The following is a 25,498-nucleotide window of genomic DNA, read 5'->3' as shown; positions in this document are numbered from 1 at the left end:
ACACATTTCATTCAGCGGAATTGACCTGGACCAATAAACCTCAGTTGATGCACTGATACGAGCTGACTTCAGTCAGTCTTTGCTACACATGGCAGGCCATGAAACTGTACCATTGCACTCACAAACATGTCCAATATTGCTTTGAAGTTCATAACCATTCTTTTTTAGCACTCCACCATGATTCCAGGTTATTTCAGGGGTCACTGTGACTGCAGGAAGGCTGATATTCTTTTTTCACTCATCCTGATGGACCTTAATTGCTTTGTAAGATGCAGAAAGTACAGCGAGTAACGCCAAGACTTGAAACATCAGGCTGAAGAGAACTGCTAGGAGTTAAAAATGTAGATGTAGGAACAGGAGATGGCCATTCAGCCCCTTGAGCTTACTCCACCAATCAATGAGATCATGGCTGATCTGTTCCTCAACTCCATTTACCTGCCTTAGCTCCACATCCCTTGATGTACAAGTGAGGAAAGAGGGTTAATCATTACAGAAAATTTCCCCCCATTCCTACAAGAAGTCTCACATTTAGATTTTCATTCTATGTTTGTACACTGTCTGTAATAGTGTACATCAGTGAGCACATTAATTTATCTCACTCTGCCACCTACTGGTTAGTTCTGAAAACTACAGCAGGAAAAACAGTGATCACTACCGAGCTACCGGATTAATAGAGTACAGATTGTTTCATAAAATCAAGTCTGTACAGAAGAAATAACGTGACCTTAATTGGAACCAACTCTAGTTTTATTCTGATACTTACAGTCTACTCAAATTTATCACCAGATTGTGTTTACGTTCTTGGCTCACTGTGCTCTAAATTCATATCCAGTACTGCAACAGTTATGCATCCTCAGTCAACTCTGTGCTGGGTGATTTCACACTTGGATTACACTGCAGTTTGTGTCGACACGAAGCCAACACCACTTTGGGCTGACTTGAACTGTGCAATATAATTTGCAAAAAGATCCAAGGAGAGTAGGGATATAAGAAAGCAAGAAAGTACACACTTCCCCCAAAATAACACTTCTTTCAACCTGGTACGGTTCCCATTAGTAATCTCCGAGAATTATTTTTGCATTTTTCACAGCCAATAAATTCAGTAAGAAATCAGCTCAATTTTGCGACATTCATAAGGAAAACAAAAGAAAATAGGAAATGTAGGAGCAACTTTTTTTTAAAAAAACTAAAAGGGTGGTAAATGTGTGGAACAGATGGGTGGTGAAACAAGAAACTTTAATGGGTTTCAAGAAGGAACTAGACAGGTCTTTGTCAAAAAATGTAATTCAAGGTTATAAGAAATGCACTGAGGAAATACCATGGGTAGGTGGGCTAGATAGATCCACGGCCTTCTGCCTGAAACTGTTAATACATTGATCCTGCAGTCATGTTCTGGTAAAGTAAGAATGGTTATGACTTCAGATCATTATTAGAACATAAGAAATAGGAGCAGGAGTAGGCCAATTGGCCCTTTGAGCCTGCTCCGCCATTTAATAAGATCATGGCTGATCTGATCCTAACCTCAAATCTAAATTCGTGTCCAATTTCCTGCCCGCTCCCCGTAACCCCTAATTCCCTTTTATGTATAAGAAAATTCTATATTAGGTCAAGCACAATTAAGTTTCCGTTTATCAAATGGTTCCAATGTGAATAAGTGAGTAAGCATTACCCTGGATCTACCCTACCTTTGGAATCATACAAAATGGATATTATAGTGAGAATTTTTATGAACTCTCTACAATAGAGAAAGAAGCATGAAGTAATTTGTTAGGATAGAATGGATATTCCCCCCCCCCCACCCCCACAAATGGGAGGAAATTGGGAAGTGTACTTTGATACCCAATATTGAGCGTACATCTGCCCTACCCATCTGGCACAGGGATCGTGCCCTGTGCCCAGTTTGCATCGGGAGGCCGACACTATTCAATTCACCCCCTATGTTTCTGCTTATGTATCGATTACTAATAAGATGGTACATACAGTCAAGCCAAGTTGCACACAACAAATTGGGCACAAAATAGATCACAAAAAATAGTGCAAACAACAAAAGAAATTGTACTATTGTATTGTACAGTTTCCGAGAAGGAATCAGCAGGTTCCCTTCAAGTTTCTTTAAAGAGAACCAGCAAGAGAAAGATCCAGCAGGACAACTTGGTAGAAGGTAGATAGGAAGGCATGAAATGGAAAGCTACAGTTCATTAGGATAAAAGGTGATGCTTACCCATGCTCTTAGGTAAAATTACAGTGTACAAGAAATGAACAAGAAAAGTCACCATTTTAAATTATGTACCAAATGGATGTATTACCCAAGTAAAGCTGGAAGTGACATCAGCAGATGCTAGATAATCAACACCTGATAGTTAACTAACACCTACCTGCTATTGTTCTTTTTATCAGAGATGATGAAATGCACAGGTGAAGAGGTGCAGAAATAAGAGATAGGTAGGTCATAGGTATTAGAGGATATCTGATGTTTATACACAGTTTATTTATGTACATCTTGAGTGGTGTAATAGTCATAATAGATTACAGAGCAGTTCCACTGTTACTTAGCAGTATGGGTAAGCTCTGCCACCATTAGTAAGTAACTGACTCTCTCTCAACATTGAGTTCTGGAAAAGGACACACAGATAATGAGATTGTGGGAGGGGCAGTTCTTGGAGCATGTCGTCAACATCAGTGCCTTCTGTCAGGGAATGTCACTTGTAGAGCATTGAGCACATTGGATTGTGTGTAATGTTGCTGGCAGGATGTCAGGCCTAATGCTGCAATGTCACATTAATTGTAATATTAGATATAGGGCTCTAAATTCACTCCAAGGTTGCAAATTCTAAAATATATTGAATTACCAGCATTTATTAAAAGCTCACCTCCTCAATCATGTTATCCTTTTCAGCTGAGAGTTCCTCATTAGATGACCCATTTTTCACCATCTTTCTTAGACGCAAACAATATTCTCGCAACTAGGCATCAGAAAGGAAAGAAAAATTATGCAATTTCAATAGTTAACACAAATATTAACAAACTAAATAAGAAGATTCAGATTTGATCTCTGCTTTTCTTCTGATGTCCATTTGGGATCACAGGAACATGAGTAGTTCACTCGTCCCCTCGAGCCTGCTCCACCATTCAATTAGACCATGACTTTTTTTTTATTCATTCATGGGATGTGGGTGTCGGTGGCAAGGCCAGCATTTATTGCCCATCCCTAATTGCCCTTGAGAAGGTGGTGGTGAGCCGCCTTCTTGAACCGTGTGGTGAAGGCTCTCCCACAGTGCTGTTATGTAGGGAGTTCCAGGATTTTGACTGATCTGTACCTCAACTCCATTTACCAGTGTTAGCTCCATATCCCTTGGACTGTATTTGTACTGCTCAATTTTAGTTACTTTTTAACCTGCAAATTTCTCAAACTCCTTTGTGCCAAACACTCGCTCCCCATTGTAACTCTTAACTCTCGACAAAGCCCAAGTCTGTCGAATACTTCAATATTGACCCTATCTGGGTAGGCTTTTCTAGCACCTCTCATGTCTGGACAGGAAACAAGATAAAGCTCATCAGCCGACTGTCAATCTAGCTATAAACTGCAACCTCTCTTTCCCGCCAACACCACCCTCCACCCCTTCACCTTTCTTGTGACTTCCCATTTGGTCAATCTGATATGATCCTCAGCACTTATCTCTTGTTTCCCTAAGCTTTAAATACACCATCCTCCAAATATCCTCACTGTGTTCAGATCAAGACTCATTGTAATGTGACAGACTAAAATTTTAAGTTTGTAAATAGGCTGGATGAAATTTTCCAAAGGTTTGCTGATCTTGATCACAAGCCACGTAGGCCTTCATTGGGCTGACATTTACATTATTTCCCAAGACTTCAGTTCAGAATACAATTGTTAGGAAACATACAGGCAAATCAAAATGATTTCATTTCAACAGTTGTTTAACTTATTCATACCTTGTGATTCAACACATCATTCATAGCCTTGCTGGCTTCGGAACTATGAGATTCAGGAAAACACTTCTTCGGCATAATTCCGTATTTTTCTACAAGGTAGAGAAAAAGATTTTATTTTCGTCCTGAAATTTTTTTTTATTTTAAAAAAAAGCTTCCTTATATTGTCACCAGTTTTGTTTCCTCCTTTTACTCAGTGAAGCTCAAAAATTGAGGTCTCTTATTTAAATCGATAATTTAAAAATTTAAGAACATAAGAAATAGGAGCAGGAGTAGGCCACACGACCCCTCGAGCCTGCTCCACCATTCAATAAGATCATGGCTGATCTTCGACCTCAACTCCACTTTCCCGCCTCATCCCCATATCCTTTGATACCCTCAGTATCCAAACGTCTATCGATCTCAGTCTTCAATATACTGAATGACTGAGCATCCACAGCCCTCTGGGATAGAGAATTCCAAAGATTCACAACCTTCTGAGTGAAGAAATTTCTCCTCTCAGACCTAAATGGCCGACCATTTATCTTGCAACTATGCCCCCTAGTTCGAGACTCTCCAGCCAGGGGAAACAGCCTCTCAGCAACTACAGTGTCAAGCCCTCTCAGAATCTTATATGTTTAAATGAGATCATCTCTCATTCTTATAAATTATAGAGTATAGGCCCATTCTACTCAATCTCTCCTCATAGGACAACCCTCTCATCCCAGGAATAAATCTAGTGAACCTTTGTTGTACCATCTCTAAGGCGAGTATATCCTTCTTTAGGTAAGGAGACCAAACTGTCCTTACTCTTGTACTCTAACCCCCTTGCAGTAAAGGCCAACACACCATTTGCCTTCCGAATTGCTTGCTGTACCTGCATGTTAACTTTCTGTGCTTCATGTACAAGGACACACAAATCCACTGAACATCAACATTTGATCGTTTTTCACCGTTTAAAAAATATTCTGTTCTTCTATTCTTCCTACCAAAGTGAATAACCTCACATTTCCCCACATTATACTCCATCTGCCACCTTCTTGCCCAGTCACTTAACCTGTTTATGTCCCTTTGCAGACTCTGTGTCCTCCTCACAGTTTACTTTCCCACCTAGCTTGTATCGTCAGCAAACTTGGATACATTACACTTGGTCCCTTCATCCAAGTTATTAATATATATCATAAATAGCTGAGGCCCAAGCACTGATCCTTGCGGCACCCCATTAGTTACAACCTGACAACCTGAAAATGACCCGTTTATTCCTACTCTCTGTTTTCTGTCCGTTAACCAATCCTCAATCCATGACAATATATTACCCCCAACCTCATAAGCCCTTATCTTGTGTAACAATCTTTTGTGTGGCACCTTATCAATGCCTTTTGAAAATCCAAAATATACTACATCCATTGGTTCCATAGAACCATAGAAAAGATACAGCACAGAAGGGGGCCATTCGGCCCATCGTGTCTGCGCCGGCTCGAAGAACAACCAGGTGCCCATTCTAATCCCACCTTCCAGCACCCGGTCCGTAGCCCTGTTGCTTACGGCACTTTAGGTGCAGGTCCAGGTAGTTTTTAAAAGAATTGAGGGTCCCTGCCTCTACCACCAATTCGGGCAGCGAATTCCATACACCCACCACCCTCTGGGTAAAAAGGTTTTTCCTCATATCCCCTCTAATCCTTCCGCCAATCAGATTAAATCTATGTCCTCCAGTTCTTGAACTCTCTGCTAGGGGAAACAGATACTTCCTGTCTACTCTATCTGGGCTCCTCATAATTTTGTACACCTCAATCAAGTTACCCCTCAGCCTCCTCTGCCCCAAGGAAAACAATCCCAGCCTATCCAATCTCTCCTCGTAGCTGCAATTTTCAAGCCCTGGCAACATTCTTGTAAATCTTCTCTGCACTCTCTCCAGAGCAATTACATCCTTCCTGTAATGTCGTGACCAGAACTGCGCACAATACTCCAGCTGTGGCCTTACCAGCGTTTTATACAGTTCTATCATTACATCCCTGCTTTTGTATTCTTTTTTTTTAATTCGTTCACGGGATGTGGGCGTCGCTGGCGAGGCCAGCATTTATTGCCCATCCCTCATTGCCCTTGAGAAGGTGGTGGTGAGCCGCCTTCTTGAACCGCTGCAGTCCGTGTGGTGACGGTTCTCCCACAGTGCTGTTAGGAAGGGAGTTCGAGGATTTTGACCCCTTGGCTAATAACAGAGAGCATTCCGTATGCCTTCTTCACAACCTTATCTACCTGTACTGCCGCCTTCAGGGACCTGTGCACATGCACTCCAAGGTCTCTCACTTCCTCTACCCCTCAATATATTCCCATTTACTGTGTATTCCCTTTTACTGTTTGGCCTCTCTAAGTGCATTACCTCACACTTCTCCGGGTTGAACTCCATTTGCCACTTTTCCGCCCACTCCACCAACCCATTGATATCTTCTTGGAGTCTACAGCTATCCTCTTCACTATCAATTACTTGGCCAATTTTTGTGTTGTCTGCAAATTTGCCAATCATGCCCCCTACATTCAAGTCCAAATCATTAATATATACCACAAACAGCAAGGGGCCCAACACTGAGCCCTGTGGCACACCACTGGAAATGGATTTCCATTTGCAAAGACATCCATCGACTTTTACCCTTTGTTTCCTGTTACTGAGCTAATTTTGGATCCAATTTGCCACATTTCCCTGTATCCCATGGGCTTTTACCTTTCTGACCAGTCTGCCATGTGGGACCTTGTCAAATGCCTTACTAAAATCCATGTAGACAACATCCACTGCACTATCCTAATTAATCCTCCTTGTCACTTCCACAAAGAATTTAATCAGATTTGTAAGGCATGACCTTCCCTGAACAAATCCATGTTGACTATCCCCAATTAAACCATGCCTTTCCAAGTGACAGTTTATCCTATCTCTCAGTAATGATTCTAATAGTTTGCCCACCACCGAGGTAAGACTGACCGGCCTATAATTGTTCGGCCTTTCCCTCATACCCTTTTTAAACAATGGTACTACGTTTGCAGTCTTCCGGTACCTCCCTTATCTATGAGGATTGGAAAATGATCCTCAGAGCATCCGCTATTTCCTCCCTGGCTTCCTTCAATAGCCTAATAAACTAATAAATTTGTCAAACACGATTTCCCTTTCATAAAACCATGTTGACTTTGCCTAATCATATGATTTTCTAAGTGTCCCGTTACCATATCCTTAATAATAGATTCCAGCATTTTCCCAACGACTGATGTCAGGCTAACAGGCCTGTAGTTCCCTGTTTTCTATCTACCTCCTTTCTTGAATAGCAGCATTACATTTGCTACGTTCCTATCCACTGGGTCCATTCTAGAATCTAGGGAACTTTGGAAGATCACAACCAATGCGTCCACCATCTCTGCAGCCATCTCTTTTAGAACCCTAGGATTTCGGCCATCAGATCCAGGGGGCTTGTTGGCTTTTAGTCCCATTAATTTCTCCAGTACTTTTTCTTTACTAATATTAATTATTTTAAGTTCCTCACTCTCATTAGACCCTTGGTTCACCAATGTCACTGGTATGTTTTTTCTGTCTTCTGCCACTTTCCCTGTTAGGAGGAAAGACTCCACAAAAAGGGTGAACCAACCATGGCTAACTACAGAAGTAAAGGAAGTATCAGGTTAAAAGAAAAAGCATACAACATGGCAAAGATTACTGGTAAGCCCGAAGATTGGGAAAACTTTAAAAACCAGCAAAGAATGACTAAAAGAATAATAAAGGGGGAGAAAATAAATTATGAGAGTAAACTAGCAAGAAATATAAAAACTGACAGTAAAAGCTTCTACAAGTATATAAAAAGGAAGAGGGTAGCTAAAGTAAACATTGGTCCCTTAGAGATGAGACTGGGGAAATAATAATGGAAAACAAGGAAATGGCAGAGGAATTGAACAGATATTTTGTATCTGTCTTCACAGTAGAAGACACTAATAATATACCAATAATAGTAGGAAATCTAGGGGCAAAGGGGAGGGAGGAACTAAAAACCATCACTCTCACTTGAGAAAAAGTACTAAGTAAACTAATGGGTCTAAAGGCTGACAAGTCCCCTGATGGCTTGGATCAGAGGGTCTTAAAGGAAGTGGCTACAAAGATAGGGGATGCATTGGTTGTAATCTTCCAGAATTCACTAGGTTCTGGAAAGGTCCCAGTGGATTGGAAAACCACAAACGTAACACCCCTATTCAAGAAGGGAGTGAGACAGAAAGCAGGTAACTATAGACCAGTTAGCCTAACACCTGTCATTGGGAAAATGCTAGAATCCATTATTAAGGAAGTAGTAGCAGGGCATTTGGAGACTCAGAATACAATCAAGGAGAGTCAACATGGTTTTATGAAGGGGAAATAGTGTCTGACAAATTTATTAGAGTTCTTTGAGGAAGTAACGGACAGGGTGGATAAAGGGAAACCAATGGATGCAGTATATTTGGGATTTCCAAAAGGCATTCGATAAGGTGCCACATAAAAGATTACTGCACAAGATAAGAGCTCATGGTGTTGGGGGTAATGTACTGGCATAGATAGAGGATTGGCTAACTAACAGAAAACAAAGTCAGGATAAAAGGGTCATTTTCAAAATGGCAATCTGTAACTAGTGGGGTGCCGCAGGGCTCGGTGCTGGGGCCTCAACTATTTACAATACACATCAATGACTTGGATGAAGGAACAGAGTGTCTTGTGGCTAAATTTGCTGATGATACAAAGATTGGTGGAAAAGCAAGTTACGATGAGGACACAAATGTCTGCAAAGGGATATTGACAGGTTAAGTGAATGGGCAAAAATATGGCAGATGGAATATAATGTGGGAAAATGTGAAGTCATCCACTTTGGGAGGAAAAATAAAAAAGCAAAGTATTATTTGAATGGAGAAATACTGCAAAATGCTGTGGTACAGAGGGATCTGGGTGTTCTCGTACATGAAACACAAAAAGTCAACATACAGGTGAAGCAGGTAATCCAGAAGGCAAACGGAATATTGGCCTTTATTTCTAGGGGGATGGAGTATAAAAGCAGGGAAGTCATGCTACAACTGTACAGGGTGCTGGTGAGACCACACCTGGAGTACTGCGTACAGTTCTGGTGCCCTTATTTAAGGAAGGACATACTTGCATTGGAGGCAGTTCAGAGAAGGTTCACTAGGTTGATTCCGGGAATGGAAGGGTTGCCTTATGAGGAAAGATTGAACAGGTTGGGTCTATACTCATTGGAGTTTAGAAGAATGAGAGGAGATCTTATTGAAACACACAAAATTCTGAGGGGACTCGATAGGGTAGATGCTGAGAGGATGTTACCCCTCATGGGGGAATCTAAAACTAGGGGGCATAGTCTCAAAATAAGGGGTCGCCCGTTTAAGACAGAAATTAGGAGGAATTTCTTCTCCCAGAGGGTTGTGAATCTTTGGAATTCTTTACCCCAAAAAGCTGTGGAGGCTGAGTCATTGAATACATTCAAGGCTGAGTTAGACACATTTTTGATCAGCAAGGGAGTCAAAGGGTATGGGGAAAAGGCAGGAAAGAGGAGTTGAGGTGAAAATCAGATCAGCCATGATCTCATTGAATGGCGGAGCAGGCTCGAGGGGCCGAGTGGCCTACTCCTGCTCCTATCTCTTATGGTCTTACTTGCCCTCTCACTTAACCTGTCTATGTCCCTTTGCAGACTCTGTGTCCTCCTCACAGCTTATTTTCCCACCTAGCTTTGTATCATCAGCAAACTTGGATACATTACACTTGGTCCCTTCATCCAAGTCAAACAATATTTGTTTAACATCTCTGCCATTTCCTTATTCCCCATTATAATTTGTCCTGTCTCAGCCTCTAAAGGGTCCCACATTTACTTTCCCTGGTCTCTTCCCTTTTACATGTAGAAGCTCTTACAATATGTTCTTATATTTCTTGCTAGTTTACTCTGATATTCTATTTTCTCCCTCTTCATTAATTTTTTGGTCATCCTTTGCTGGTTTCTAAAACTCTCCCAATCCTCAGGCGTACTACTCTTCTTGGCAACATTATACGCCTCTTCTTTTAATCTAATACTATCCTTAACTTCTTGAGTTAGCTACGGATGGATCACTTTTCCCATGGGCTTTTTATCCCTCAATATCCATTTATATTTGCTTTGAGATTTATTTTAAACTGGTAAATACTTTTCCATCTAGTACACCTAATGTCTGCAGCAAATACTTCCAATAGCACAGATGTAAGGAATCTTACAACACCAGGTTATAGTCCAACAGTTTTATTTGAAAATCACAAGCTCTCAGAGGCTTTCTCCTTCGTCAGGTGAGTGTGGGATTCAATGAAAGGTACCGCATATATAGTCAGAGAACAATGCCTGATGATTACAGATAATCTTTCCAACTGCCCGTTATCAAGGCAATCAAAGGAGTTGAATAGTGTTCAGACAGAGAGACATTACATACAAGACTACTGAATATACAAACGGTCAGAACCCAAAGACAGAGAGAGAGAAACATCCAAAAGGAAGAGAAAGAGAGAATGACCAGTTATATTAAAAACAGATAACTCTTTTTCGCTGGTGGGGTTACGTGTAGCGTGACATGAACCCAGGATCCCGGTTGAGGCCGTCCTCATGGGTGCAGACTCATGAGGACGGCCTGAACCAGGATCTTGGGTTCATGTCATGCTACACGTAACCCCACCAGCGAAAAAAAAAGAGTAATCTGTTTTTAATACAACTGGTCATTCTCTCTCTTTCTCTTCCTTTCGGATGTTTCTCTCTCTCTGTCTTTGGGTTCTGACCGTTTGTATATTCAGTAGTCTTGTATGTAATGTCTCTCTGTCTGAACACTATTCAACTCCTTTGATTGCCTTGATAACGGGCAGTTGGAAAGATTATCTTTAATCACCAGGCATTGTTCTCTGACTATATATGCGGTACCTTTCATGGAATCCCACACTCACCTGACGAAGGAGAAAGCCTCCGAAAGCTTGTGATTTTCAAATAAAACTGTTGGACTATAACCTGGTGTTGTAAGATTCCTTACATTTGTCCACCCCAGTCCATCACCAGCATCTCCACACCAATAGCACAGGGTAGATTTAAAGTAATCATCCCTTTTTTTTCTCTCTCTTGTTCTCCCCCCCCCTCCCCCCTACCCCGCCCCTTCTATTTCAGAGCAGTGCTCCTCCCTGGAGCATTATTCTACCTCCTGCACGAGCCATCCTTATGGCTTTCTGAATGAGACTATCCAACAGCACCACAATGCAGGAGTTTTCAGCTGTCTCGTAAGAACTGGGCTGTGTTTGCTCCAACCCCATTTAAAGTAGAACCTCCAAGGCCAGTAGAGAGGGCTCTTCAGTTCCACATGTCCAGGCTGTCTCCTGACAGGTATCAGGAGCGCAAGGGCAGGCTTCTAACCCACTGTGCTGCCTAGAATCTCTCTATTCAGAATTTTGCATTGTACATAAATGTTTTTCATCCAACCACCCATCTATGGTCATGAATACTTAGACATTTGACTTCTCAATGCAAGCTCACAGGTGCCATCTTCTAAAACACGGTCCAATATTTTTTTAATAAGCTTAGTTTGTACTTTCTTTTGTTTTTATATGAAAACAAAGTATTGTTTTGTTTTTTGTCTTTTCATTAACCTTCTCCTCTCCTCACCATGAAGCTGTTGGCTTTGCTACTGTACAATTCCATCAGGGTCAGACATCCTTGAGTAAGTAACCTAAATGACCGTGATTCAGATGTGAACTTCAACAGATTTGGCAGGCTGTTCCACTGTGGCGTCTCACCAGGTGTTTCACCTTGAAGTCAACCTGATCCCGAAAGGGACCTTCCCCCACTAAACACAGAAGGATTATTATTAAACAGCTGACAAGCCCAGGCTCGAGTCCCCATTAAATGAAAAGCAAGATACCAAGGAATGGCACAGTGAACAGCACAACTGTAAAATGTGCAAGTGCATTGCCACAGTATGGACACATATCATTACCCGATCAAACAGACCGTCACCAGTAGGAGGTGCAGAGCTTCATCAGCAACCATTCGGCCTTCCTGCAACCCAATCCTGGTAGGCCCTGAACTTTAGAGATATGAACATGTCGTCTCGTATCAAGCCTCCAATACCAGCAGCTGTCATGGCAAGCCACAGTGTTTCCGTATTAGCTGTACAACAGACATTTGCTTTCCACATGGGTGACAGGACCTACACAGGACAGCTCATGACATGTCAGCCACCTTTACATTCTATAAGACAGTCCACTGTTTAACCCAGACCGCACATGAAGGCTTTGGCAAATAGAGTAATGAAGAGGCGGGGCCAGTGGAATGGAAATACAAAAATGTGAGAGAGAATAATCCTGCCCTCTCCAACTTTTACTATTTGCTCTACAAAGGAAACATATGACTGGATAATAATTATTTCTAATTTTATTTGAAAACAAAAGAGTTCTTACCAATGAGGTTGACAAGCATATCCCACTGTCCCCCATCATTTGTGGGGTTTGCTAGCAGAAACTGTGAAAGTCTACCATCAAAGGGTTCTTCTTCTTTGCCTGTTCTCTGAGCAACCTCAATATATGCACTCAAGTGGTAGTAGCAACGCTCAATCTGAGAAAAGGAAAATATTTACATATGTTCAAAAGTAGTGTGATGCCTGAATATCACAGGTTTTCATACAAGGCTTTGTGAATCTTAGAGGGCCCACAACGTCACGACAGGTACAGTGTCTTGAGCATTCCCTTTATTTTATGTACTTGTATGCTACTTCTGTTGCTGTACACTGATGAAGAAAAGGTGTTCCCCAGTCACTGCACTGTTTTCCTTTGGCTGTCTGGTACCACTCAGAAATTAGAACAGGTATCTGAATATTTGCAAGGGATTCTCCCAAGAGTGCGAGTATTAGCAGGAGCTCTGCAAGAGTGTGAATATTTGCAGGAGATTTGCTCCCCAAACAAAAATTGAAAAGCAGAGTCATAAATGCACATTAATAAAATACATGCATAATTCAATGAAAAGTAACTCAAACCCTTAAGAGAATCAAAGAAAAATGCATCAAATTGACTACCACAGAGCTATCAGAATGGGTTAGGAGAGTTACAAATTATATGCGAGACTTCAAAAAATATGTATACCATAAAATCAACATTTAACGTAAATTGCATTCTTAATGTCTTCAATATCACTGTCATTTATGCTGCAACCTTCTGTATCATTGTTCTACTTATTTTGTCTAAAGTCTAAAAAAAACTTGCAAGATTTTACATTAAATAGATACTTCAAAAATCAAACACTAGAGGTCAGAGAGCTTCACGATATCTCAGTCACATCTTACTGGTTACTGTATACTGATTCTCAAGGTATTCTGGCATGTAAACAATACAACGTTACACTCCAGACTTTTAACCAAATTATACTGCCCCTTTTTAAGACCTTTCACAAAAAGCAATGGTACATTTTTAGAGACGCACAAATGTTTTTATAGTACCTTATCCCAGAAGAACAGGTAGGATTGGCTGAACTCAAATTCTTCAATATTAAATTTCTTCATCAATGGAAGACGTATCACATTTAGGCAGGAGAAAATCCAACACCGCCCTGAAAATATTTTATGTATGCAAAGTTAATACGAATAATCAGTGTCTCGTGGAGTGGAGAATTGCATTTTAATCACAAGAATATTGGCATCCATCAGTTTTGGGCCCAGACGAAGAGCAGTTAGGAAAATATTGTGCTAACAGGCAGCAGAGGCAGCTGCTGTGAGGGATAGCTTAGCCAGTGCACTGGGCTACTTTCCAGCTTGCTCTCTCCTCCCAAAGCTAAATATACTGCCTAATATGGTACTGATCCAAATAATCAGGTAGGTCCAAGTTTGACCATTAGACTGTGTTAAGTTCTGTGCTGCTCTCAACCAGCAATAATAGAGCTAAAATTGTCCCATTACCACAGGATAGGAAGTGGGGAAGGACACCACCAAGGGGTCTTACTTGATGTCACTATGTATTGACCCTAATGAAAAGTGTACCCAGAACATTACAGCACAGAAACAGGCTATATGGCCCATTAAGTGTTTTCCTCCACATGAGCCACCTAGTCTCATCCCAATGTTGTCACTGTCATCCCATTTATCCCCATGGCCTTGAATATTCCTTTCAATTCTCTTTCAAAAATACCAGTGGACTCTGCTTCAGCAATAATTTGTGGCAGAGTATTCCACGTTCTAATCACCTGCTGATTTTTTCCAAACTCCCCTTTAGTTCTTCTGTGATTATCTAAAAGTTCTGCCCTTTTGTTATTATCTCGTTGACTAGTGTAAATAATCTTCCGTTATTTACCATAACATAACCCTTTATAATCTTGAACACCCTTCAACTTTCTCCTTCTCAACCTTCTGAACTCCAGTAAAAAAGAGCCCCAATTTCCCATCTCTCTTCATAAATGTATCCCTCATCCCAAGTAACATCCTACAAATTCTACACTGCACCTTCTCCACTGTTTTTATATCCATACAATGCCTGCAGCATTGCACCACAGAAATACTGCACATCTAGAGAGCAAAAAACAGTGATGCTGATTGGCTCATACATTCACTAACTAACTAAACACATATTACCCGGTTCTGGTGGTGTAGGGGAGAGATTAATTATGGAACATAACCATTTTATTGGTCATTCAGAAATGCCTGCAACAAGTTTGCAGCCTGCCCTTCTGCCTGGGCTTGACCTGAAAATTTCACTTGGGCCTTTCATGCTGGGGAATTCCAGTTGCTCTGGACGGATATATTTTCTGAGTAGAGGGGGGGAAAAAAAGGGCAACCGTTTGATATAGTTTAAGACATTAAATAAAAATTCCCTGCTAACTGCGTTGTTTACAATTAGATTTTTAGGGGGACCGATGATTGCGACTGAGGCTAGAAAGATATTTACAAGGCACCTTGATACCCATCTTAAACATTGGAGGCAAAAATCAGCCTGCTAGGCCTGAACAATAGTAAATGACAAATTGTTCAAGGCTCTGGTCACTGGAGACTTGAAGAAGTACCGTGCATCTTAAGCAAATATATTTTACAGTGCAAATAACAAGAGGAGGTCTGGAAAGGGATGAACAAAGTTACTTGCATTTTAAGCAAGTTTCATAAGGTGGTAAATAAACAGTATTACAAATATATTTGTAAGTCTCGTTATTAATAAGGTGTGTTATGTTTTTACTTTTTGCCATTGATGTGATACACTGCTTCAGTAGGTTAACTGTACTTGGATGGCCAAACTGCTGTTCGGTTTAGGCTGTGGTAAACATTAAAAAGTCATGTCACCCAGGTGCCAGACTACTCGTGACCAATACCATAGGAGATCTACTAGTATTGAATTTTTAAAAATCACAGGCATTAAACAAATCTTGTCAAATCATTCAAGATTTGGTTTCATGCTTTAACCTCTAAACCCAAAGACAAGGTTAGTCTTAGAACTCTCTCAGGAAATCCCGTTTTCTGTACACACTCTAGGGGGCCAGGATCGATGCCTGAAAGAACCGAGAACTCAATTAATTTTGGTTGTTTCAACCAATTTTCACTATAAAATGGGTGAAGTGCCCAAGTAGGCAATGCAGTAACTAGAATATTAATACTATGCTGGTTTACATAACCCGTTATGCATCATTTATATTGCAGTTAGCAGCTTTGCTGTAATATAAATGAGGCAGTGCTAATGCCACAGAGCAGCAAAGAACAACCTCATCAGGTGCTGTTGGCAAACATGAATCAGCTGCCTTTGACAACACTAGACACCGTGGGGTATAATCTTTTCTCTCAGCGCACCCATACAAACCAAGGCTGCAGTTTGTTTTGTTACAAGCCTGTAAACATTTTCTGCTAATAACTGGGGAAAGTCTGAGTCCATCAAACTAAAGTCACAATCGTGACCTTGGAATTCTTTCCCACATAGTAAACCAGATGAATTCAGAGGATCAGGAAGCCAATAAATATTGCAGAAAGGACTTCTGTAGTATAAATGGGGTATTATATACCACCTAGTGTGATGCAGGACATACTAACGGCAAATATCAAATCTCTACTATAATTAGGCACCTATTTGCAATAATACGAAGTGTTCCAAACTAAGTGCTGGGGTCACAATGTTGACTATTTCAGAATAGTTAATTGCAGGACTATTACCTGTACTTTTCTGGTTTGTAACTGGCTTTCCTTCTGCAGGGATGGCATGCTTGAATACTTGCGACGTTTCCTGAACAACCTGCCTCTGGAGGTAAGCTTGTAGAAGGTCACCGCTGGTTGCTACATTCTGGGCAAAGTTGTAATGTGGCACAGCCTTGAAGTTCTTGGTGAAAGCAGCAGCCTTTTCTGGACAAAAACCTATATCAGTAACCAGAGGTAAGAGCCAATTTTATGTTTTGCAGACAATTATATCAGGTTCTTTCCGACACTAGTTAATAAGCATCAGGTTTATCAGATTATATTCTGTTACCTAATTCTGGCCAGCACATTATGAAAGTGATACTAAAACTGCACAAGCAGTGATTTTGAACTGTCCTTGAATAAGGCAAATCAGAATTACTGGTTAGGATGTTTATATCATGCTAGGGTCATTTTAAACTTCTAGCGCAGACTTACGCCCACCAGGAATGCATATTGGGAAGTTTGGATAAGGAGATCAATAGACATAGCAGGATTTTCCATCTATGTCAAAATTCTCATTCTGTGCCTCTGGGAGGCAAAGCTCTACCCTGGTTGAGCTCATTTATGTCAATTCTAGCTCCCACCTAATTCATAAATGCAACATAACTCAGCCTTCTGATTTTCTGGTTTTATCTTTTGCCTGAATCCAGATTACAATGAAAAAAAATGGGTGGTATCATGTTTTTTTGGGGGACAGCAAATAAAACAGAAATGTTTACAATCAGAAAACTTTGGGTTTAAACCAGCGAAAGAGTTTGGAATGAACAAATAACACACTTCAAGTAAATAAACACAACTGAAGTCACAAAGTATAGGGGACAATTTTACTAAGTTTGCAGCCTAGCTAGATGGCAGCATAGGGTTGCAGAATCAGCCCTATAACCTTATCTTGGGCCCACACTCTCACCCAGCAGGGCTCCTCACCAGGAGCAGAGCCTTGCAAAATTACCCCTGTAAAGTATAAAATTGTTGCTGTGCATCATTAGCCACATCCTCAGTGCCTCCTCCCCCGATGAAACATCATTCTTCTGTCAGCACACAACACAGGCAACTGAAGGTATGTATACTCTAGACGTCTGCTGTCGACTGCTACAGAGAGGCGATGGGCAGGATTTTAACTGTCAAAAACGGGTGGGTTAGGGCGGGGGTGGGGCATTGAAAATTCCAACAATTTCAGACCCGCCACCAACCCGCCCATTTCTGGTTTTCACTGGGGCGGGACGAGGGGCGAGAGGCGAACAACCAACCCGCTCCCAGGGGGCCGATTGGTCACTAAAACCTTTCAAGGAGGCTGCGGGCTTCCATTTTGAAAGATTTCGCGATTGCAACCCCTGGGGACGGGATTCCCGGGCCTTCTCCTTCATGCCACGTGAGAGGAGGCAAGAAGGCCCGATACTGCAGGCAAGTGCCTTTCTGGTACAGCTTGTGGGCCCGGGGGAGCAGGACTGCTTCCCCCAGGCCCAACAAGCCTACCTGCAGACACACGCCCCCGCCCCCCCCAACCACCAACAATCGCAGACCACTGCGATGACCCGCGATCCCGAAACAGGGACCTCCGTGACTGACACCCGATCCCACCCCCCCCCCCCACCATGACATTCCAATCTCCTCCCCCCCCCACCCCATGACCCCCATGCCCATCGATACCCCCCTCCCCAGTGCCCCCATACCCCATCCATACAATCTAAAACTTACCTTTTCACGTCCTCGTCCTTGCTCTGCTCCCATCCGACCGAGACCAGCCAGTCAATCAGGCCGGTCTGTCGGACGGGAAACAAACAAAACAAGAAAAGTCCTTACATCAAAATGGTAAGGACATCCAGGAAACCCAAACTTCCAGGTTTCCCCTCCGCGATCCGACCCCCCCCCCCGCCCCGCCCCCTCCCCAGCTCCGAGTCAAAATCCTGGCCAATGTGTTTCATATACCAAACAGAGCATTTATCACACCAGAACTGCAGCACACTGAACTAGTCATTCCCGGCTTTTACTGGGTTTAGCCCGTATTATGGAATTAATCTTAGTTTGGGGGGGCGGGGGGAGCATTGTTATCAGATTTAATCCTAAAATAAGAATTCTTAAAGATTTTAACGTAGACATCAAGCAAAAGGGAAGAACACGGAATCACTTGATGTGAAACATCGCCTGACGCTCAGGCCCAGCAGTAACTCAAGAGACCTAGCAATAAATGAAGAATATATAAAACGTAACAGTCACTTCACTTTTAAAAGTAATTCATTGTGTGAAATGTTGAGACACTGAAGCCAGTGTTAACTATAATTATTAATAAATGACATCTATATCAAACTAGTTACAAAGGTTATGCAAGGAATAGAGTAATTAAGAATGTAAGCAAGCTAGAATCATATTTGCTAGTATTGCAAGGTCGTATTTTGCTGTGAGCAGCGAACAGTCACTGGATTAAGAGACAGAAAGAAAAAGTTTAATTTAATTTTTTTTTTAAATGTCCAACAATAATTAAAAGCTGAAGGAATGAGACTCCACACTTGTAAAAGTTAATTATCAGTGCCAGAGTTGTTTGATAGTAATTAAGACTTACCACACCTTTAAAAGGGTACTTACACTGGAATGGACAAGCCCTAACATTTTTTGGCGAGTTTAGTCCATATCTATGAGGTAAGTACAGGAACTTCACACCATTTAATACATTTGAATGGTGAGTCAGACAACAAGACTCCATTTTCGTGCAGTTTCTGGCGCAGGACATCTCGGCCAGCAACTTCTGGATCTCCACGTTAAATGCATACGGCGGTCGCTGGAAGTTGCTTTCCGATAGGCACATAAATAAAAGGTGGGCATTGTTAGCCTCACCATTACTGTTACAACAAAATCCAGCCCATTATCTACAAACATTATCAATCCCTTCAGCAGAGAAATTAGATGTACTACGTAGAAAGCTAAATTGAAGAGAATACTCCTCACTCCTGCATTCTACCCAGACATCACATCAGAACAGTTTTCAACTTGTATCCCACTTAATTTCTAAGGCATATGGTGACTGGCAATACAAATCTTGCAGACAGGCAATCTAAAGGAACACTATCCAGCATTAAAAAGTAAGGAGTCTTACAACACCAGGTTGTAGTCCAACAGCTTTATTTGAAATCACAAGCTTTCGGAGGCTTTCTCCTTCGTCACCTCTGAAAGCTTGTGATTTCAAATAAAGCTGTTGGCCTATAACCTGGTGTTGTAAGACTCCTTACATTTGCCCACCCCAGTCCATCACCAGCATCTCCACATCATAGCATTAAAAAGGTGTTTAGTCCCCTTTTCTTTGTTTAACTTATTTTCAATTCCTATTCCTTGGAGGTTTAACAACGCTGCCTACATACAAAAGAACATTACAAAATATGAGCAGTGTTGCTTTAAGAGGAAACAGTGCTTTGGCATTAATTGGGAATTCAGTACAAAATCTTGAATCCCTGTACTCATATTGATATGCTTGCTGAATGCAGGCCTTAACTCTGACTCAGCATTCACTGAGCTCTGCACAAACTCTGTTTATAGCTAAGCCACACGTTCACTCAATGTGAAACTGGGCGAGACAAATCAGCACTCACTACCATTAACACAGCAGATTTTTGTTTTTGCACAGAGGCTACTGCATTGGAAGGCAAGTGCCACAAAAGGATGGCTCAGGTACTAACAGCACAATCTCTAACACAGGGAGGCTGGAGAGAGGGGGAAAGAGAAGGGGGGGGGGGATAAGGTTCTTACCCGCTGCCATTCTGTGATAAGAGAAACAAAACGAAAAAAAAAAGTTCCCTTCTTCAAGAGAGACTAATTTCTGCAACTTTAAGGATTCAGCCTGGAATCACTACGGCTGCAGCGTCTTAAAAGAACAACCGGAAACCGGAAACAGGGACCAGTAGGCAGCAGAGCTCAGTCTGCAACGCCTTTTATTGGCGTCGGGGTTTTACTTTAGACTGTATTTTTCTTTTAAATGGCAAGCAGGAAAACTAATTTGAGGGAAATGCAATACCCTGTGACAGGACCAGGAGTGCAGACCCTGGCAGCAGAGTGCATTGCACTTGCATAAAGGCTGCAGCATTTTTATCTCTTCATTTGCAGAAAACGACAATACTGAAGAGCCCTCCACTATTCTATGATATTTCAATATCTTCCCCCACCCCCTCCCTCCATAATGAATTGTAAAAGCTACAAAATAAGGCTGTTGCAAACTTTTAAAATGTATTTATTTTATAATCTAATTTTAATTGTTGAAAGACACTACCATAAATAGTGAGGACAGAAGGCACATTAAATGGAATGGAAGAGAAGGTGCTCCTTCCAAAGTGCACGTTTCATAACTTTTCCATGCATTGTTCCCACCCCCTTGCCCTAATCTCACAGGGTATGAAACTAGGTGTACATTTTCTCTCTGCCACTAAAGTTAACACTGGGGAAATGCTGCCAAGGTGAAGAATAGATTTTAATTAGTCATTTTAAAACTCTTGAGTGCGAAAAGTTGGTCTCCGCATCCCCAGTAGTTCAGCAGATTTATCCAATGCTGAGTCATACAGACCAGGAACCCTTATCCATTCTCAATGCCAGCTCTGTGCTGAGTTAGTTGTCAGAGTGGCAGTAGAGGTGCTACAAATGACTTCAGTGCCCCCAGGTTAGGGAGGGGAAAACCATTTAGGGCTTCTTTACTCCTCTTCATATCCCTTAGCCCGAGCTGGAGGTATGCATGGACCAATAACAGGATGAAGGGAGGATAGGGCTGTGATTCCTTCCATGGTCAAATAACTCAGCAAAATATAACTTTATTGGAAACCATTTAGATACTTTTGGTATTGGGTTTTTGAAATAGCAACAATTGTTAATTGGAAAGGCAGGATTTAAGGGGAATGGGACTCAATGTTTAATATTTTGATGGCTAGAGCTATCCTCAGTATTGGGGTGGATTTAAGGCTCAAATGATATGGAGGGAGGAGGGGGTGGGGAGGAGCTGAAATGACCAAAGGTATTTTAATCATAGGAACCTGCCCATTCTCACTGCTTGAGTGATCTTTTATGCAACCCTTTGCCTCTGACTCAGCTTTTGTAAAGTAAATCCAATTTATGGTTGCACTGAGGAATTGTAAAATGACTCAAAGCAAAACTGCTGGGCTTTCATAAACCTTACAGAAAAAGCAATGGGGATTTTGCATATGACTTCCTTATTCTACTCATTATAAATAGATGGATCTGAAAAAACATTTCCCAATTTTTTTTAAACTTACACACTGCCATTTTATTCCAGCAGTCCAGAGATCATCAAAACATTTTTTACAGTGCAGCATAATATCTAAATGTTTCTTTAATGAGCCATGAAGTCACTGATGAACAACTGAATACAGGAAGATGTTCCTACTGGGACACGAGAGTCTGGACCCTTAATGCTTTGAAATTTTAGTTTACCAAGATCAAAGCATCACATTTTGGGGAACACCTATAAGTATATATAAATATATATATATATATATATAGAAAGAGAGAGAGAGAGTTTTTTTTAAAAGTAAGATCTATATGCTGTAATTAATTGGAAAGGCAGTGTCTAAGACAAGCAGAATGGGTATTGAACATTTTGATTAAAAAAAACAAAGGGAGTGGGACAGGGAAGCCAGGGATAACTTGGGTCACAAGAATATTGAAAAGATGGGAATTTTTAAAAAAAATTGTTCCCAAATTCCATGGGACCAATTATTCTGGTTTTAGGAACATCGGAACAGGGGTTGGCCATTCAGCCCCTCGAGCCTGTTCCGCCACTCAGTTAGATCATGGCTGATCTGTATCTTAACTCCACCTACCCACCTTGGTTCCGTAACCCTTAATACCCATGTCTAACAAAAATGTATCAAGCTCAGTTTTGAAATTTTCAGTTGGCTTAGCCTCAACAGCTTTTGAGAGAGTTCTAGATTTCCACTACCCTTTGTGTGAAGAAGTGCTTTCTGACATCGGCCCTGAATGGCTTAGCTTTAATTTTAAGGTTATGCCCCCTTGTTCTGGACTCACCCACCAGAGGAAATAGTTTCTCTGGTTTTATGCCCTAGAGCCAGGATTTGCATCTGCCATTCCTCTGCAGCATATTTAAATATCCATTGGCAGTTTTGCAGGGAAAATCCAATGTAAAGTTGGAATGCTGTGCTAGGAGTGCTTGGAAATTAGAGTGCGGCCTTTACAAAGCCATGACTGGCTGACGTGTGCAGCAGCAGGCTGAGGGAGCAGCCACTAAGTAGGGAAGTTCTTGGATTATTGAGTTGAATGTTAAGGAACTTTACTAGATGGCTGGTGTGTGATTTTATGCCACTTTTAAAAGATGTCGTCCACTGGAGGATCTGGCAGAAGCAAGGATGTGTGGCAATAGACAGGGGTGATTCCAGAGTCTAAAGTCATCATTTGCGGCAATATCAGGGAATCTTTTTCTTCATTGCAGACACTAATGGAGTGGCAGCTTCATTGGAATCTGCAGCAGACCTTCACCTCAGAAGAAGCATCTCTTCCTCCATGGAAATGATGATGTGGAGATGCCGGTGATGGACTGGGGTTGACAATTGTGAACAATTTTACAACACCAAGTTATAGTCCAACAAATTTATTTTTAATTGCATGGAAATGCAGAGGGGACAGATTAGACAACACCCTACATACCAACTTTTAGACTCTGGTGTCGGCATGCAGGCTGCTGTCAGGAGTTGCCATTAGGCCAGCTATCCCAGGGATGGCGACTCTGAGCCACAACCCAGTACAATGGCAATGGCTGGAGTCGACCTACATGAGACTACCATTTATCAGGACAGCAACATGTGCTAGGTATCCGGCCTTCCCCCTCCCAGCACCATGTAAGTGGAATAGAGGTAGCAGGACCTGGCTGCCCTTGTAGTAGTTCCAGAGATGCAGCTCCCTCCCAGGAGCAAGCCACCATTAGTGGAGGACCACCTTAATCCCATGAGCCTTTTGTACCACAGGAGCAGCTAACCACCTTTTACATTACCATCGCTGAATCCCCTGCCATCAGCATCCTGGGGGTCACTGTAGACCAGAAACTTAACTGGACCAGCCGCATAAATACTGTGGCTACAAGAGCAGGTCAGAGGCTGGGTATTCTGCAGTGAGTGACTCACCTTCTGACTTCCCAAAGCCTTTCCAACATCTACAAAGCAGGAGTATGATGGAATACTCTCCACTTGCCTGGATGAATGCAGCTCCAACAACACTCAAGAAGCTCGACACCATCCAGGACAAAGCAGCCCGTTTGATTGGCACTCCATCCACCACCTTAAACATTCACTCCCTTCACCACTGGTGCCCCGTGGCTGCAGTGTGTGCCATCTACAGGATGCACTGTAGCAACTCGCCAAGGCTTCTTCAACACCACCTCCCAATTACGCGACCTCTACCACCTAGAAGGACAAGGGCAGCAGGTGCATGGGAACACCACCGCCTGCACATTCCCCTCCAAGTCATACATCATCCTGACTTGGAAATATATCGCTGCTCCTTCATCGTCGCTGGGTCAAAATCCTGGAACTCCCTACCCAACAGCTCCGTGGGAGAACCTTCACCACACGGACTGCAGCGGTTCAAGAAGGCAGCTCATCACCACCTCCTTAAGGGCAATGAGGGATGGGCAATAAATGCTGACTTTGCCAATGATGCCCACATCCTATGAATGAATAAAAAAAAATTCTGGCCCTCAGGTTGCACATAGGAGGAACACTAGAATAAGAGAAAGAAAAGTATATTTAGACACCCTGAGGAAGCACATGTGAGGAGAAAGTAGGGTGGCTTATGTTCACTTAGGAATTGATTGTAATAAAGGAGAATGTGCACTTATTTCTTGCTCTGTTATTCATGGAAATGATAGTCATACAGGAAAGGGTGCTCTTATTTCATGCTGATTTATTCAATTAGATGATTAAGAGTTTCATGGTCATGTAGGGCTAAAGATGTTTTGATGTGCTAGGTTGAAGGATTTGCTATTTATTTGAAGGTGGCGTAGGAGCTACGGGAATTATAACAAAGGCATTCTGCTAAATAGATGAGAACACCTCATTGATAAGTTGTGTTCTGGTCCCTCTTGCAGCAGTCACTGAGCAGTCCTCAGAGGGACGGTCATCCTGATGCTCTTAGTTGTTCTGCTTCCAAAAGCAGTTAGGGCCATTTCTCCAGGAATGTCTGCGTCCAGGTCTTTTTGGATTGCAAATTTTGGAGGGCACAACAGAATATAACCATGCAGGACACACAATCTGGAGCATATCACAGAACCCCTCCTGACCTATCAATGAGGTGAAAGACCCTTATCATCCTGTCAATGACTTGTTTAACACATGACTCCGTGGAGCGGTCCTCTGTTGTTGTTCTTGCAACACTTAGAGAGGTCATTATCCATGACAAAAAGGGGTACACGTGGTAACCCACAAGCCATCTATCCTTATTTTTCTCTTCTTTAAAGAGCTCAGTGAGGGCCGAGTTACTAAGGACGAATGCATCATGGCAACTTTGAGTAAGTGTTCAAGCAATTGAGGGGGTTGACCGTAGGAACTCACAAAACAAAAAATGATTTATTTAAATGGAAGAGAAAATAAACACATCACAAACCAAAACCTCCTCCCACCACTTCACTCCAGCCCAACATGGCGGCAGCTCCGAGCAGCACAGATTTTTTTTCCCCCAGGAGACCAAGCCCCTCCCTATTGCATCTTGCACTTTGGGAAAGCCAGCAACATTATAAAATTGGATGGCTCTATCTTGTTGCTGCCTTGCTGTGATGTCAAACGGGATGAATTGCCTTAGCTCAGCATCCATTCTTGCTTGATTATATTTCTCTGAAGCAGCTTGCGAGATTTTACATCTCCCAGTGGGAAACCTGCAGGATATGGGTGCAACAGCTACCCAGAGGAATCAACATGGGGGGGGGGGGGACCCGTCCCTGTTTCTAGGGTCCCCCTCTCGTTTGCATGTTTGAGATGAGCTGGCAGCATAAAATGTACTCTCCATAGGCCGCTTGACGATTAGGAGGCGGGAAATCAGGTGCTGCAGCAGGTTCTTAGGGGCCTGAAGCAACTTAAAGGGGAGGTGCTTTTCTTGTGGCCAAATCAGGGAAGCACCAGCATGGAAATGCAGGTAGATGTCTGAGGACAAAGAGAATTCCCGTTGCGTCCGGAGGTATTCAGATCCACCCGTGGAGATGTTAGTGGAGCAAAATCATAATAAAAAGGGAGGTCCTCACCTGCGTGGATGGTCGGCGGGTACCAAGGCAAATTGGTGACCCAGCACCCCAGCATGGTGGAACACGTTAACACAATAGTGTTTGAAATGGCCGCTTCAGGCCTTGTACCGTGCCTATGGTTGGTGGGCAGCAGCAGGAAGTGGC

At 42.2% G+C, this 25,498-nt stretch overlaps 2 protein-coding genes across 3 annotated transcripts in view; one reads left to right on the top strand and one right to left on the bottom strand.

Moving 5' to 3' along the window:
* Positions 1-20,002, bottom strand: part of blmh (bleomycin hydrolase) — an 88,621-nt gene extending 68,619 nt beyond the window's left edge. The window contains exons 1-6 of one of the 2 annotated variants that reach the window (XR_010968510.1): positions 19,858-20,002; positions 16,102-16,299; positions 13,420-13,529; positions 12,389-12,542; positions 3,955-4,043; positions 2,871-2,963 (exon numbers count right to left, since the gene is read on the bottom strand). Coding sequence is in view for 1 of the 2 variants with exons in the window: in XM_068008252.1 (XP_067864353.1) it covers positions 2,871-2,963; positions 3,955-4,043; positions 12,389-12,542; positions 13,420-13,529; positions 16,102-16,299; positions 19,858-19,867 (654 nt within the window). In the remaining variant the exon portion in view is untranslated. The remainder of the gene's footprint in view (positions 1-2,870; positions 2,964-3,954; positions 4,044-12,388; positions 12,543-13,419; positions 13,530-16,101; positions 16,300-19,857) is intronic. The other variant, XM_068008252.1, reaches the window with a different exon arrangement.
* LOC137344955 (uncharacterized) overlaps positions 1-25,498 on the top strand; it is a 149,283-nt gene that overhangs the window by 107,070 nt on the left and 16,715 nt on the right. Inside the window, exon 2 of the transcript XR_010968511.1 lies at positions 16,141-16,317. The gene's annotated coding sequence lies outside the window, so the exon portion shown is untranslated. The remainder of the gene's footprint in view (positions 1-16,140; positions 16,318-25,498) is intronic.

Source organism: Heptranchias perlo, chromosome 28, assembly GCF_035084215.1.
Source record: "Heptranchias perlo isolate sHepPer1 chromosome 28, sHepPer1.hap1, whole genome shotgun sequence".
In the NCBI taxonomy this organism is placed as follows: Eukaryota; Metazoa; Chordata; class Chondrichthyes; order Hexanchiformes; family Hexanchidae; genus Heptranchias; species Heptranchias perlo.
The sequence above is the reverse complement of the archived record's forward strand: the minus strand, read 5'-3'. Positions and strand labels throughout refer to the sequence as shown.